The following is a 16,733-nucleotide window of genomic DNA, read 5'->3' as shown; positions in this document are numbered from 1 at the left end:
TTAATGAGTTTGACTGTGCAAAGAAAGACAAGACTGGGTGTTTTTATAAATCACTGCTTACACATGTACAGGACAAGATAAGCTAAGAGATAAGAGGTAGTACTTTATCCACACTGGATGCCAACATCAGCAGAAACCAGAAGTTATCCTACAGCATTAGATACAAGTAGCAATTTAAAAAAAAGGTAAAGTATATGTCTAATTTCTGAGCTTGGTCCCTGGAAATGCTCAGCGGCAGAAGTTTTATTTAAGGCAAGGCACAACTGACGAATACACCACGAGTCAAAATTTGTCCGTTGTGCTTTGCTTTAATAAAACTGCTTGAAAGGGCATTTTTTGAGTGCTGACATCTTGTTTTCCACTCTAGGACATTCTTGGAGTTGTCCCTAAGCCACAGTGGCTTACTTGAGTCTACTTATGGTCATTGTCATGTTGAAAGGTGAACCTTCAGTCTGACCCCCTGAGTTCGGGCTTTAATTATCTCTGTACTTTGCTCCATTCGGCTTTCCCTCAACCTTGACCAGTTTCCCATTCCCTGCTGCTTAAAACCCACCCACAGCATGGTGCTGCCACCACTGTGTTTCACTATTAAGATGGTATTGGGCAGGTGATGAGCGGGGTCTGGGGTCCTCCAGACATAATGTTTAGAATTGAAGACAAACAGTTCAGAATTGGTTTCATCAGACTAGAGAATTTTGTGCAACAGAAAACTTTTTTTGTAGCCTTCCCAATATCTGTGCCCTGCAACAATCTTGTCTCTGAGCACCTTTGACCTCATGGCTTGGTTTTTTGCTCTGATATGCATTGTCAGAGATGTCTGCCTTTCTAAATCATGGCCAATCAATTTAATTGAAATATCTCAGCAAAGACTGAGAGAAATGGGAGGAGCTTGAGCTAAATTTCAAGTGTTGTTAGAAAGGGTCTAAATACTTACATCAGTTTGATAATTCCTCTTTTTAATACATTCAAATAAAGGTTAAAAGAAAAATGTCTATCATAGTGTTAAGGATATGTGAAATAAATGAACTAAAATCACAACATGCTTAAGTGTCTGAAAGAAGTCACACTTCAAGCCAGTTTCATTCACTGAACCCCAAATCTTTATTAACCACTGCTTGCTCACAAAGATATATGTGGAGAGGGGGAAACACACAGATGGACAGAGGAGAGAGAGAAGAGAGAGAAAGAGAGAGAGAGAGGCAGGTATGAAAGTCACTGTCAGTGATGATCTTGTGACAGCTGATACACACTTCAATGTTTTACACTTCACCGGGTCAATATTAACATGGCACATACAGTACATTCGCTTATCTACCTGCCCTTACACTCACACAAACTCACACACATTTATGGGCCTATACCATGCGTGTGTGTCACCGACAGGCTTCAACAGCCCTGCTTACAAACTTATCGGATACTTTATTACACTCTTATACACCTTTACAGATGGCAATACTGTTTTCATGGATCATTGTTGCAGTGATACCTGTTATGGCTTCATTTTCTTTCTTGTGCCGACTCAGCAGCGGCATTTACAGCGGAGTGAAGTGCAATGATTCCAGTAGGTGCTGATGATGTTGAGCACTACTCTAGCCTCTTTGAAACGGAGCAAGATGGATTAATTATTTAAGATTCACAGTTACAAGTCGGATCTTGGGTGAAGTTTTGTATGCATTCCAGCGCTCTTTAACCCCAGTTGTGTTTTTATTACAGTAGTGTGATTGAAATGTGATTGGAAGCTTGTTTCAGAGGAATATGAGACGCCCCATTGGTCAGGGATGTTCTGTGAGCTTTTTCCGGTGCCAGATGGACAGAATTTAGCGAGCTCCAAATCCGAGCTCTGTGCTATGATTGGCTAAAAGCCTGCCCATGTGGAGAGCGTGTGAGTGAGTGCTTCTACAGTATGTATGTGGAGAGATGAAGAGGATGCAGACGGAGGGAAGATGGAGGAAGAATGGACTCATTAAATGCTATAGTGTTCTCCTCATCTACCTCTGAGGATTTAGATGTGCAGCGATGGCCTGCAGTCCTCACAGGAAGCAAACTGTCCCCTTTTTGTCTGCCAATTTTCACGCACAGGTCCCTCGCTAATTGGAACATTGGCAAAAATACTGGATGGAAAATCACTCTGACCAAGCACTGATCCAATTTTTGTTTCCAGATCTGCAGGGTCAAGTGAGAAAGTGCCCACTAGGAGGGGATTTTAGGGAACGGGGCCAGGATGCAGGGCCTTGAGAGGACGCAGCCAATCGTAGCAAACATCAGCTAGCTGGCAAACTCACAACAAACACCTACGCCTGAAATGAACAAACCAATAACAAAACATGAAAATGAACAAATTATTACATCCATATATATGCAAGGAGAGGAAACTCATAGAAAAAAATGGCACACTGCAATCAATACTTTTGCTGCTTGTATCGTACTGTATATAACAAAAAAAGAAGTATTTACAAAAACCAATACCCACTGTCGCTTATCAATTTGATTTTTTCTTTTCTTATCATTCAAAACGGAGCAAAAACAATCTTTTTTTTGGAAGAGTGGGTGGGAGACATTAATTTTTCTTTCCTTTTTAATTTATTTTTGACTTTTTTCCACCTCCAGCCCCATTCGAGCCTCCCACCGTCTCGTGGTGGCGTCTCAGGCGGTGGTAGAAATATGGGGGAGTATGGCAGAGGGGTGGAGAGGTGGGGATATGCTGGATAAGGTAGGGAGAGGGTTGTTCCTCAGGGATCGGGGCATGGTGTTGGGTTGGTGGATGGGGGTCTTGGGAGGGATGTAGAACCTGTTGGGGCTTCTCACGCTGTCACTTCTTCTCTCAATTCCTTGTTCCTGCGCACCTCCTGAGCATGCCTCTCCTGAAAGAAAAAAAAAACAAATTGAATTTTTTCCTCTGCACTCAGCGCTTTCCTCGCCTTTAATTCTTGCTCACTTAAACATTTTTCTTATTTGACCTTTGCAGCGACAACCTACTTAATTTTTCTTTTCTGCCTCCGGTCGTCCTTTCTTCCACTCACATCATTCTTTATTTCTCACCCTCCAAGAATGAGAGAGTATCTTTGTCAACTAGTCCTTCTTGCCCTTTTCTAAACTGCTGTCATACCATTTTCTTTTTATCTGCTTGCTATTTTACTCTTTCCCTCCATCTCGCCTGCCCCCATCACCAGGAACCAGTAACAGGCACTATGATAGTTTTCAGTGTTCATATTTTTTTCCAATTCCACAAAAGTTGGGCAAATGTGAATAAAAACAGAATATAGCAATTTGAAAATCTCAAAGACAAGTTTATTTGATTTACTTTTTGGAAATATACACCCACTCTGAATTTAATGCTTGTGACACATTGTAAAAAATATGGGACAGGAGCATGTTTATCTGTGTTACATTGTTTTTTTCTCTGCACTCTGCAATCATCAGAGGACTGAAAACACTTTCAGAGTGTTGTTAAGTGAATGATTTCCTCTTCTTGTTTGAAGTACATAGCAGTGCTGGGTCCCACTTGTCATAAATGCGCTTCATCATGTGCCTTACACTTTCAATGAGAAACAGGTCTGGACTGCATACAGCCAGTTTCGTACCGACACTATTTTGCTGTGATGAGAATGTGGTTTGGCTCGTCTTTCTGAAATAAGTAGGGGCATCCCTGGAAAAACATTGTCTGGATAGAAGCATATGCTGCTCCAAACCCTGCGTATACCTCTCAGTATCAATAGTATTAATCACAGATGTGCAAGTTACCCATGCCATGGACAATAATACACCCCCACACCATCACAGATGCTTGCTTTGAACTTTGCATTGACAACAATCTGGATGGTGCTTTTCTTCTCTAGCTAGGACTCAAAAGCCGCTATTTCAAAACATAAATCAAAATGTGGACTCCTCAGACCACAGAAGACTTTTCTACTTTAGGTCAGTCCAACTCAGATGAGCTTAGGCCTTGAGGAGTTAGCAATGCTTCTAGATGTTGTTGATATATGGCTTTTGCCTTAACTATTTATTAATCTTTCTTGAAGTGGAAAAGCATTCACCATAATTGCTGATGAATGTCTGAGCCTTTCAGGAGTGCTCCTTTTAGACTTAATTATGGTTCTGTCACCTGTTACTAATAAATCTACTTGGAACATTCCAGGTTTTTTTTAATTAGCATTTCACAACTTTTCCAGTCTTTCCTTGCCTTTGTCCCAACTTTTTTGGAACAATTTGCAGGCGTCAGATTTAGAATGTTTTGTTTATAAAATATGCTGTATTAAAGTGAATGTAGTTTGAAAGTGTGTGCATAACACTACATTTAATTTTCATTTACATTTTTCATATTTCAATTCATATTTCATATTTTTGAATAAGGATTTTTAATACAAGCTGCTGTGTTGAGAGTAAACCATTATCATGTATTTTGGGTTTGTTCTGAGATTAAAACAGACAGTAACAAAGATAGAATGAATAACTGGCTATGCCAGAGACCTCAGTCATGTTAACATTGGTTTAATGTAATACATGACACCTTTGTAATGAAAAAATCAACTTTGAGACTAGGAGTGATGTATTTGAGAACTGTTGGAGAGGTGGGATTGGGTTTATCAAACCACACAGAAGAGACTTTATGTAAGAAAGGAAAAATTTAGCTGCATTGTGACACCCCTAGTTCTCTGCTACACATGTATGTTGCTTTAATGTCTGTTGTGAAAGAGTTCGCCAAAAAATTCATATCTGACCTGAGATGTAATATTAATACTGGTTAATGCTGTTTTACCAGCAAATATTGAAAATAAAAAATATCATGAATTATAAATTCTATAGCTGTAATTACAAAATATACAACTTAGGGACTAGCTTAACAGCTCAGTTTGTGATGCTATAGAGACTTCCTTGATAAGCTGTTTGACTTGACCCCTTATATAATGTTTTCTAGCAAGCAGTTCATACGTCTATTTTCACCACAACACAAGAAAGATTCTTGTGCATAAGATTATTGGTTAGCTAAGTTAGCTGTAGCAGCCTGGCGCGACATGTAGCTTATGAAGCCCACTGAAATGTTGATGGGGGAGAAAAAGAAGCAGCAAGCACAAAAAGTTGGACTTGTTGTTACCTGTCAAATAATAATGTAAACTAGGTGAGAATTCAAAATTAATTTCAGTTGCATTTTTACACCTGAATTTCATCACTTTTCAACTAGCATTAATACGTACTGTTTTTCTAAACGTTACAGGTCATGTGAAAAGTGCTAAAGTTATACTATAAGTTATACTTAAAGTTATACTGACCCAACCCAGATATTGCAAGTTCAAAATTAGTTGTCCCATAGTGATGAATTAATAACACTGCATCCAAATTCAGGACTACAGCTGCATTGTAAGAGCCTTTAAAGTAAATGTATGCAAAAAACTAAACATGCCAATGATGCAGCCAAAACAATAATACCTTACACTGTGATGATGGCTTTGAACAGCCTTTAGAACCCACAGCTCTTATAAAACTGACAATAAAATGGATAGTTTACTACACAATAATTTAAATACAAATAATACTGAAATGGATCATGACTGTTTAGACTTGATATACCCAAGTTCCTGACTCCTCACCCTCTCCTGCAGGCGCTCCATCATGGCCGCCAGGAAAGCCATCCGGTTCTCCTCATTCTGCTCCATCTTCTGCTGGAGCTTCTCCTCGGCCATGCGGCTGAAGTTGCTGTTCTCCTCCATGGCCTTCATCAGCACGTCACGCTCGTGATCCCGCTTCTCAGCCAGGGCCCGAAGTATCTGTGCCTCCAGGGACTGTGGCGGGAGGAGCAATGGGACAGCAGAGAGGATGAGTCAGGGGGTAAGGGTCGATCGCGGGACACTGATTTACACAAAACCTGATATTGATTTTTCTTTGGCGTTAAGCAGGAGTCAGAGGTGGTGAATTAATCAGTCTCTTACAATTATTGTTAGCATTAAATATCAGGACATGGGAGAATTCCTTCTCTTGCCATCTTCATCTTATATTTAATTATATTTCACTTAAGCATTGGACATCTGGTGTTAGAAAAATCTGTCAAACACTGTTATTGATCATGAAATTGATTTGTTAGTGGGTTTCTAGATTTGTCAGCTGTCTTACTGACTTTACCGAAATTCAAATCAATACGTTGCAGGAATTAGCTAGTGTCAGAGAGGAATATACATGGTAGATTTGTGACTGGAGCAATGCAAATTAAACAAACAAAAGCAGTCATATTATTTGGATATCAAGGAACGATTTAGTACAGAAACCAAAGTTTATTGTGATTGTGATAAATCTCTCCTCTTTGGCTCAGTATTTGTTTAACTTAAATGCTAAATGCATAAAAAGCCATTATTGCCTCCTGGCTTTGATTTAAGTAAGGGACAAATGGCACCTGGGTGCAGCAATATTGATTGGAAGCATCCTTACTCTCCTCCGGTCCTCAGCTGCCTCCAGTTTCTTCTGGATGTCCTCCAGAGAGAGGTCCCTCTTGGGGGGGCTGGTGATGCAGTGGGCGGCATCAGACACGGGGGAGGACGGCTTGAGGATCACCTCAAAGGCCTGGCCTGAGGCTCGCTTGTTAATAGGCTTGATGTCCAAGTCTACTTGTATGTGAAAGAGCATTTACAAGAAATAAAGAGACAGAGAAGCTTTATGTTGCCATAATTTGCCTTCTGATTGAGATGTTTAATAAGGGATCAAATCAATAAATGTGATTACCTTCAAAGTCACCCATGATGTTTTTACGGCTCTCAGGGTACAGACAAGAGCAGATGAGTGAGAGAACAGAAATCTCCTTCATCTTCTCTTTGTAAGCTGTGAAGGCAAATAAAGATGTTACATTCACACTACTGCAGAAACCCACATGCACACAGGGAACATATTATTAGCCTACTAACACACAGAAAGATGAAACGTGGCTGACCCACTTCTACCTCCACAGGAGGCCCTTCATGTAAATATCCAGATTTTTTTTTGATGTATGATTATTCATCCAAAAAAATCTCATCAAAGGAAGTGTCAGCAGCTGAAAGACTCTGGGTTTTCAAGGCATTTTTGCAGCCTTTGTTTTCTCCATGAGGGGAGAAGGATGTGTCCTTGCTTGGCCTAATTTTCCCCAGCAGCCAAGATGCTGCCGTTCCCCACAGGATTCTCCACACGTCATTAGCTATGCATTTCATTTTGGTCTATTATTTATGAACACAGCCAGACCAACGCCCTTCTATTGCCTCTCAGCAGCATTAGCTGTGGCAAACACAAAAAAGCACAGATTTGTTTTGCTTTTCAGTAAAGGAGAGAGATAACGATTTCTGGTTCTATTTGGGATGATCTAATCTTTGTAGTTTCTGGCTTATGTAACAAAGCTAATAGCCAAAGATTTGGCTTATCAGCATAACACAGCAATATGGCTTCCCATCTCTTGGTGCACTTACAGTCCAGAAAGTTAACAACATTGATGCAAAGCCAGCACTAAATAATACCTGCTTGCATTTTGCTCGTTATGGTGAAACAAAAGATGCCAAAGAGCAGACTGAAAGAAAAAAACATAAAGTAAAGAAAAGAACAGCCAACCTTGTCTAACCTTGTTTTTTTATATTGTGTGTTTTTGGCACCTGCTACTTTGTAATATGAGCCCAGAGTTCAGCAGCAGTCCCTGCAGGGAGAACGGCAAAAATATCTGCAACTCACTGCAGGTATAGTGAAATGCTCTGCTTGTGCTCTGTACTGCCTCAGAGCAGAAATTTGCATGCCGACTGTCATACTACGGCACAATCCATCACCTATAGCTCACGCCTGCGGGGCTCAAATGTGCCACGTTGATTCATAATTTGCAGCAGGCTACAGAAGTAAAGCCAGAAATGAGATTTAGTGAGGAAAAGCCTCTCCATGGTGGAGTTTGGTGTATAGTATGATTAATCCAAATCCTCCCCCGTACTCATTTTCCCTTCACTCGTCTCTTTTCTCTTTCTGCGTCTCGCTTTCTGCCCTGCAGACTGGCAGACGCCACGGTAATGTGATCAACTCTCAGATGTAGCTCTCACTACTCTCTGATGGCCTTGTTAACCCCTTCCCTGAGGAGGAAGTGGGAGAGGGTGTGAGCGTTGAAGCGGGCGAAAAAAACTGGAGAAGGGTGTGAGTGGGACTGGAGATTAAGGTGAGGTTTGGTAGAAGAGTGAGATTTCTCTAAGATGAAAGGAAAAATGGATGAGAAAGATGGAAAAATGATGGTAGCACCTTTCTTATACTCAGACAGGATGGAGGATTATAAGGGGGCAGCTCCCATCGGGACCTACAGCCTCCATAAACTGCCCCCAGGACCGCCTAATGGAAGCAGTCGCCTCAGGTGGATACTGCTTTAATTTGTAATTAGCGGGCTGCACCATTTCTCCCACCAAGAAGGGGGAACGGGATGTATGGAGGGTTGTCACAGGCTCATTAAGTGCTGTGTATATGTCAAGACCCCAGCAGCCATTTTCTCCCACTCAGAGCCCCACTTGACAGCTGAAGACTTAAACGGTTAACAATCCAGTGGAGCAGCTAATTTAGTCGAAGTGCTCATGGAGCAGAGAGTCTGGTTTAGAGGCTGAGAGGCTCCGGGCGGGGCCTTTTCTCTGTTCTGTAATGGTTTCAAAGTGAAGATTTCAATCATGATTTCTAGTTCAGGACTACAATTATTTTCTCATGAAAAAGTAAAAAAAAAAGTACAATTATTCCTTCCATCTTATTTTTTCTTACTAAGGTTCCTGTGAGGAGTTTTTAGCTGGTTACAAACTGACTGACTGAAATGAAATCTGACGTCTCTTTTTGATCTAAAAACTCAAACGTGACCATCAAAAAGATTAACTATTTCTATTAAGTTTCTCTATTGCTGTCTCACTCTGCCGTGAGGTAGGCGTCTTTTTTGTGAACATAATCAATACTTATAAATGCAAGGGTCAAGATCAGCAAAGAGGTATTCTGTCCACAAGGGTTGCCAAAACTATAACAATTCAAAAGTTTCTCGCAGGTGCTTTTTAAATTAATAGGTTAATTGTTGGTAGATGGAACTTCAAAAGCTGTCAATAATTCTGACTGGGGTTGTCAAGATTAAGGAGCGATCAATATAGATTTTTAAGAGCCGATACCAATACCAATTATTAGTCGTTATGAGTCCAATAGTTGATATTAGGGACCAATATGTGTCACTCATGCTTCAGTAATATGACATGTAGCTAACCAGACTGTGTTGTGGGAGGGAATTAGTTGAGTGACAACAGAGATGCACCTCACAGCCGAGCCACAGCAGTGCATTTATTTACTGATTAGTTTATAGGCAATCAATAAAATTAAACCCCAATACAGATAATCCACCTCAGTGCTGAATCAGTATCAGCCCTGATCAAAGGTGATAATCCGTCAATCCCTTGTCAAGCTTGCAGAATTTAAAACTTTGATAAATACCAGTAAATTCTAATGATATCAAAACCTGTTTCCAGGGATGTAGCTAGGGATTTTGGGCCCCCAAAAAGAATATTACACAAGGCCCCCCTTCACCGCCTAGCCAAGCAACAGATGTTGCATCTTTTTTATAAATATATTTGCATTTAAATGTATTTTTGAACCATAATTTCTGGAGTTATGAACAATATATTTTTTTTCAATTGTTAAATTAAATTTACTTGCATTTTTTCGCAGCATTGGACTATACCATTTAACATTTATGAGGGAAGAGCAGGGGCCCCCAGCATTTTATTCCACTCTATTTGATACAAATTTCTCTCTGTAGACCTATTCATTTAATTGCTTTTGATTCAATAATGAGACTAATCAATAAAAGAAAAAATAAATAAAATACACTTTTCATTGCAGGCTTCCCAAGCACCCCTTCCTTCTGTGGACCCAGGTAATCAATCCATTCATGTGTGGGTTCCCTGTGGGTAATCCGGTTTCCTCCCACAGACTGAAAACTTGGTGAGTAAGAAAGTTCCTGGATGTTTGTCTCTGTATGTGAGCCCTGCAATTGATTGGCGATCACCTTCCCTCTCAGCCAATGACAGCTGGGATAGGCTCCAGCCCCCTGTGACCCTGAATGGGATACGCAGTGTAGGAAATGCATGGATGGACAGTTATTATCAGCCACATTTAACAGGCAGGTCCTACTTGTCTTGCAATAAGTAAAAACAAATCTACTAATGAGGAAAGAAAAACTTTGAGTGTCTTTAGGTGAGATGTATCATGTAATTAAGATATTTCATTTCAAGACCCTCAGCAGGGGAAATTAGCATGCTTGATTTTAACACCCACAAACATAATAACAGCCTGAAAATGTAATACACCCCAAACTTAATAGAGATATGCAGCTTTTTAGTGCAATAATCCACCAAATGTCAAACTGTTCCTACAAATCTAACAGCAGTTAAACTGCAATAGGAAACTTACTGTAACAACTAGGACATTCAGGGGATTTTTACGTTCATATGAATGTAGAAATCTGTATTCAACCACTTTAACTTGAGCTGCAACGACTAGTGGTGCATTCAGCCTTTATCATTACACTACTGTATGGGCACTATGCTTCTTGCATCCAATCTGTTGATCATGTATTTTAATTAAAATTAGCTGATAATAATCAGTTTCTGATCACTGGGCATCTACAAGACTTCTATAACAACAGACTCAAGTGTTTGACTGTTGATATGTAGGTAAATGCCTTAAATTGATTTCTTTTGGACATTTTAAACTCATCCAAACATTTTACATTTTTATTCTTTCTCAAGACTAAAGATTATTGTCAAAAAAGTTGATTTGGTCCCATTGGCAGGTGTCTGAGAAAGCTAATTTTTCATTTTCCTATTACATTTTCTATTACATTTATAATGTCAGTGTGTATTTCTAAATTCCCATGTTATGACATTTTCAGATTTGTTTTACTATAAAATAATGCAAGTCATGTTCAGAGCAAAAAGAAACCCCCTGACTCTGTACAAAAGCTGATATAATTTAAGAGTTTTTCAGTAAATTTACTGAGCAAAAAGCTAAAATAAAAGGTCTGAAGAAGAGGTGTGTTTCTATTGTTGTAGTTAAACTATAGAATAATGCAAATATAAACTCAAAAACATGCAATTTGATTGTTTTTTTTTTTAGAAAATGGTTTGTTATGTTATTTTTGAATTTCTATATATTGCATTTCTGGAAGTTGGTAGCTTAATCTGATACCTGCTTTTATAAGCAGTTTGCCTCTGCACTACTCAATACATATTGACTCTGTTAAAAATGTCTATACTGTGTGTGAAGTTTGGAATATGTGTTATGACAGAATAAAACCATTACTACCATTATGTGGACTTATTGCAAGTAATTCAGGCCTTATTGTTTTAGCTTTTTAGGTATTGGTATGTGGTGTTTATGTGGACTTGTGTGGTCAATGTGGCTCATAATAAGTGCAATTAGACATTTTTGACCATTAATTAGACAAATACATGGCTAAGATTGGAATTTTACAAAGAGAAATGTTGTATCAAAAAGTATGAAAAACATGCATCGCAAATGTCTTTTTTAAAATGGATATGGCACACTTTAGTAGCTGGAAACAGTTGATTAAAAAAGCTGTAAGGATGATTTTTTTCATATAGGTGCTTATGGTCTGTTTAGAAGTGATAACTGACTAATAATACCAGCTGTTTTTAACTCCCTTTAGTATGTTTGAGAAGAGGAAGCCTGGTTTCGTAGTCTGTATCTGAGTATACTCTTGCTATCTAGGAGGATAAGTGCTCCTGTAAATTGAAACTGCTCTCTAACTCCGAGCCATGAAGATTTTCTTTTATGTCCCTAATCAAAAATATATGAGATTCTGTGCTCTGCAAAAAGTCTAAAATCCTATTTCTCCTGAGAGGACCAATCCCTCCTTCTGTAACCACTGTAGTAATAAGCTCATTCCCAGCGGATCAGTCGAATGAAAAAAAAGACAAATGATCCTGATTGAATTTCCACAGTGGGAAGTGTCCAAACAGCAGCACCAGTTCAAAGAGATTCAGGTTCTTATTACAGTGTGAGATGAGACACAATAATCAGACAGAGATGTCACCACTTTAATGCTCTGCTCCTGCAGACTGGTTTCATCCAGACAGAGCTACTCCTCCTGTCTTGACCACAGACACACAGCCAGCAAACTGCACTTCCTTCCTCTTTCAATCAATCAACCAGTAAGCACAGATTGTCAATATCTGCTGAACCACCTCCCCCCTTTAGAAAGCATCCCTCTATTCCTGCTCCTCCCTGAGCCTCCATCTTTTCTCCCTCTCAAACCCATTTCCTCTTTTTCTGCTCTCTTTCCCCCACTCTCTCTGCGTCTCCTGGGATCTTAAATTCTGCGTTAGCACAAACTGCCACACCTCTGTCTCCCACTCTTCCTCCTTTATTTTCACTTTTTTTCTTCATCTCTTACAGACCCAACCCCCACTGTAAGAAAGACAACCTTGCAGCACACTTTTTAAGAAACATATGAGAGATAGTGTAGACGAGGCTGTGAGCAAACTCCCCTTTGTAGCACAGTGTTTTCTGCCCTCCTGGGTGCCATAGCAGAGCAGCACTATTGGCTTGGCATCTGTGCTTGGCGCATACTGGCACTTTACAGCACGGCCACCCGGCAACAGCAAAAATTGGCTATTAAAGGAAACGTTACAGCACCCAGATGATCGGGGGCAGGTCTAGTCATTTAATGAAGGAGAGACGAGTCGTTGCAAAGTCCCTGAACCGCACCCTGTGTCTGTCTGAAGAGATCAGTGTCTCAGACTGTAACTGGAGATCATTTTCACACAGCAGATCAAATTTGGCTTACAAAATGACCAACAATTATGAAAATAACCATCAAAGTTGACTAAATCTCAAGATTGTGGCTTAACAGTGCTTAAAACTTACATAAATATCAGTATTTAGACGTCTCTTTGTAATACATTAGTCATCCAAATGACCAAACGACTTCTACTACAAGTGTGGTTGGAGGAAACAGGTTTTTCTCTGCCAAATTCTTTAAAAGAAGAAGTGTGAAAGTCCAGGATGCTGCTGGTTACAGCACCTGAGGATGACATCAGCCAAACAAGGATGCTACAAATGTCTGAGCTGTCTTCCCCTGACATTAGTTTTCAAAAGTGATAAACAGATCACGAGCAAATGGCGTGGATTGATGTCACCTCTTCCCTTAAGAGCGGTGGTCATCTGAAGCAGGAATGGGAGTGTGCCGCATTGATCGATGAGACCCCAGTGATAAATCAGGATGAATAATGAGTCGAGGAGAGAGCTACGAGCGTTGCGCACATGACGATGGTAGTGATGCGTATGATAAGTTGAGAAACATGGCTGCATTTGTCATTCCTGTAACCAGAGGTGGGATAATTTCCTTGGAAGTTTGCGCTTCTGTACACAAAAGGATTGATTTAAGGTAGGGAGCTGAGTGACCACACCTTATTGGATGTGACAAGGATGCATGATAAGGATCAGGGCCTAATGCACACAGGAGTGGTCCTAGCATATTCATACAGGGGCTATGCCTTGCCTTATAGATATAAAAAGTAATTGATCCGTCATATTTACAGGGGATTAAACTTCACATACGACTCCAAATATTAAGAGCTGAATTGAACTCAATGAACCTGCAGAGTGCTGACTGCCTGACTGGCACAGTCTGCCTGTCCACAGCTCACATCAGGGAGACGTGGAGGAGAGAAGAGGAGGAGGGAAGAGGAGGAGGAAGTGGGGAATAACTATAATAGTCAGGGTTTAGTAGCTGTGTGTCCCTCAGAGCAGACACCAGGCACCTTACTGCTGTCTGTCTGCATGGCCCTCCATCCATCAAGAGAGTAGTCAGGCAGAAAACAAACACTATCTTCCAGGCTGGACACACACATTACACTTGACTGCAAGTGGACACAAAGCCTTCAAGACTACACACCTCCCTTAGTGATATATATGATTATAGGCTGCATATTTTTACTAAAATGCACCAGATCATACCATTTTGTATCACATTGCACTATAATCTATCATATATTGTATTCAAACTTACTGTATTGTAATCTGCAGAGAGTAATACTGCACTGTCATGTATCATATATCAAACATCCTATTATGATGTTTTGTATTGAAATGCATTGCATATAATATTTTTGTATCATATTGTATTGCAAGTCTGCAGGTCAAGCAGGCCCAAGAATGCCCAGGTAAGCATAGAGATGATAGAATCCTCACAAGTATAAACAAATGCACCAACCTTGGATGCATGAGCTCTGCACAACATGCAATGTTATTACATCTCCCCCGAAATTTTAATCAAATATTGACCCATTCTGGCATTTTGACCCAATAATATCCATTGATCGAATATAATGACCCACATTTGTAGTCTGTATAACCTCCTTAATAGGATTGGAGTCTGATATTCTCATTTCATCCCCAGCCTTACATTCAGCTCTGAATTGCAAAGCATTTCTCTCTCTCTTTCATTCATGCCTTCAGTGGTCACACCACAAAAAAATTGGTTGAGCAGGCTTTATACCACAGCAACACACAAGGATGGCCCAGTTTTCGTAAGGAGATTTGTCATGGAGAAATTTTTCACACCCTATAGGGAGAAGAAGGGAGAGAGAAGGAGAGAGAGAGAGAGAGAGAGAGAAAGAGAGAGAGGATGGCTGGCTTTGAAGGGACCAGAGATGTTGGGTGGGGTCGCTGGCGCTGCATTATGCTGCACGGCTCTGAGTCAGGCAATAAGGGGGCAGGTGCGGCATGCAGGCATCGACTGAGTGCTGCTGTGCGGTGGCCAAATAAAATCACATTTCTCGCATCAATTTTTCCTGATAAGACACTTTAAACGGAATAAAACATGCGTCACAAATATGGCAAACTGACCACAGTGGCTCATATTGATCGACACTACTTGGATTTTGGCTCAGTCTTAATATAAAAAAATGACTCGTTTTTAGTAGAAACAGAGGCTTAAATTTGGGGAAATGCCGCCTGATGAGAAAGTTAATTTAACAGAAGTGACTTGCAGAGGAGTTTGGCCGCTCCCTCTCACCAGCCCTCAGCATCCTTTTGTGCCATGGGTGTCGCCACAGCCTCTCAGCATCCTTAAAACCTGCGATGCCGCTGTTTAGATCCTGGAAAAAATACAACACAAAGTGCTCAACTCACCGATAGCGGTCTTGGCCATGTCTGTACGGAGGTGCCTGGGCGGGTTGACCAGAGCTGAGAGCGTCGGTTGCTGGGTGCTGTGTCTCGGGGTGTAGGGACTGCTGGTAAGGCACTGAGTCAGCAGAGACGGGGCTGCCGGTGCGCCTGGTGGTCTGTTATGAACTGCGTCAAGTCAGCGGAGAAAAGTAGACCACTTCCGGAAGTAAGTAAGCACCGCCTTCAGAATAAAAGTCGTAGTAGGCGATACACAGTTTGATGTCATCATTAGCAATAGCTGATCTAATACGATGAAAATCTGTTGATTTCATAGTCTATTCCATTATTTAATTGGCTGTATTTGTTCATATACATCATGTCCTTTTTATTCAAGAGCAAACTGATTGATCCCTGATACACTGCACAAGGAAACGCACAAAAAGCTCAAATTAAAGCTCCCCCGAGGAAATCTGGTTATGAAACAGGTGAAGATCAATATTATTATCACTCTTTATGAGCCAGTAAAGCAATCAAGAACATAAATAGTGACGATTTCTTTAAAGGTGCAATGTGTAAAATTGGGACTATCAACATCTAACAGTCAATTCTGGAGTGTGATGATCATTTCTCTGGTGATAACTGTGGAAACCAGTGAAGTTTAAAAATCAATACATGCTTAACTGTTATTTGGTTCCCTCTATGGTGCCATAGAAACAGGCAAAATGCAAAAATCCAAGATGGCAGCGTCCTTGGAGGGGACCCTCCCTATGTATCAATAAAAGGCTTATTCTGAGTTAATTTAAAACATAAATTTAAAAAATGTGTTATCAGATGTCAACACTAATTTAGATCAATCTACTTATAAATGTTATGTTTCATTTTAACCAAGCTTGTTTTGCTAAATGCTACTAGGCTAAATATTACATACTGCACCTTTAAAAGCTATGTTTGCATGCCTAAAGTGTTTGCATTGGTAGGTGGCTGACAAAGGTGAAAACAGCCTACACAGGAAAAAGCTTTGTTTACATTTTCCTCAACAGAGATACAGGATGATCAGTAGGTTTGTTTGGTTCAAACACTACTCAAACATGTGCAGGATAAAATCAGCAAACAGATAACAGATACTACAAACTCAAAGTTTCTAATAGGAGCCTCAAATTAAAAAGGAAGAAAAACTTTTTTTGTTGGTCTTTTAGTCTTTTCTTGTGTGTCTTTTATAGTGCTGTCAAAAAATCTGGACTAATTTTGGAATCAGAATCAGAATGTGGGCTAGTTTTATTGCAAGTAAATTTTCACATGCAAGGAATTTGGCTTGGTGCAGAATAGATAAATGGGGGGAGAATGAAAAAAATAGGCCAATTAAGAATATAAATAGACTAGAAACTTTAATAGATTATTGTAGAAAAATATAATAGCAAAATGCATATATAAAATACAATATAATCATCACAAAAGTATGTCAAAAGGTGCAAAATGTGATTAATCAATTAAAAAATAAGGGATTAAAGACGACGGCACTCTGTCATCATCACACATTCATTGAAAACACATGCCAAAAATTACCTTTGCTCTTAATTTTTCTAACTTTATCCATCCCAAATAGC

At 40.0% G+C, this 16,733-nt stretch overlaps 1 protein-coding gene across 2 annotated transcripts; it reads right to left on the bottom strand.

Moving 5' to 3' along the window:
* Nucleotides 1-1,077: 1,077 nt before the first annotated feature.
* On the bottom strand, nt 1,078-15,297 carry stmn2b (stathmin 2b). 2 transcript variants are annotated; one of them, XM_041808097.1, is made up of 5 exons: nt 15,154-15,297; nt 6,709-6,804; nt 6,418-6,593; nt 5,586-5,777; nt 1,078-2,861 (listed from the first exon to the last, which is right to left on the bottom strand). In XM_041808097.1, the coding sequence occupies exons 1-5, from the start codon at nt 15,170-15,172 to the stop codon at nt 2,802-2,804; spliced, it is 543 nt and encodes a 180-aa protein (XP_041664031.1). In that variant the 5' UTR covers nt 15,173-15,297; the 3' UTR covers nt 1,078-2,801. The 2 variants fall into 2 exon arrangements, with proteins under 2 accessions (XP_041664031.1, XP_041664032.1); XM_041808098.1 differs by having other exon boundaries at nt 6,418-6,590.
* Between the last annotated feature and the right edge of the window lie 1,436 nt (nt 15,298-16,733).

Source organism: Cheilinus undulatus, linkage group 16 (assembly GCF_018320785.1).
Source record: "Cheilinus undulatus linkage group 16, ASM1832078v1, whole genome shotgun sequence".
NCBI classification, from domain to species: Eukaryota; Metazoa; Chordata; class Actinopteri; order Labriformes; family Labridae; genus Cheilinus; species Cheilinus undulatus.
The sequence above is the reverse complement of the archived record's forward strand: the minus strand, read 5'-3'. Positions and strand labels throughout refer to the sequence as shown.

Bases quoted from the DNA above. Each gene is read 5' to 3' on its own strand.
- stmn2b (XM_041808097.1), bottom strand. The intron at 6,594-6,708 runs GTAATCACATTT...TTCACATACAAG, and splicing joins CATCATGGGTGACTTTGAAG to TAGACTTGGACATCAAGCCT. The intron at 5,778-6,417 runs GTAAGGATGCTT...CTCCCGCCACAG, and splicing joins CAGCTGAGGACCGGAGGAGA to TCCCTGGAGGCACAGATACT.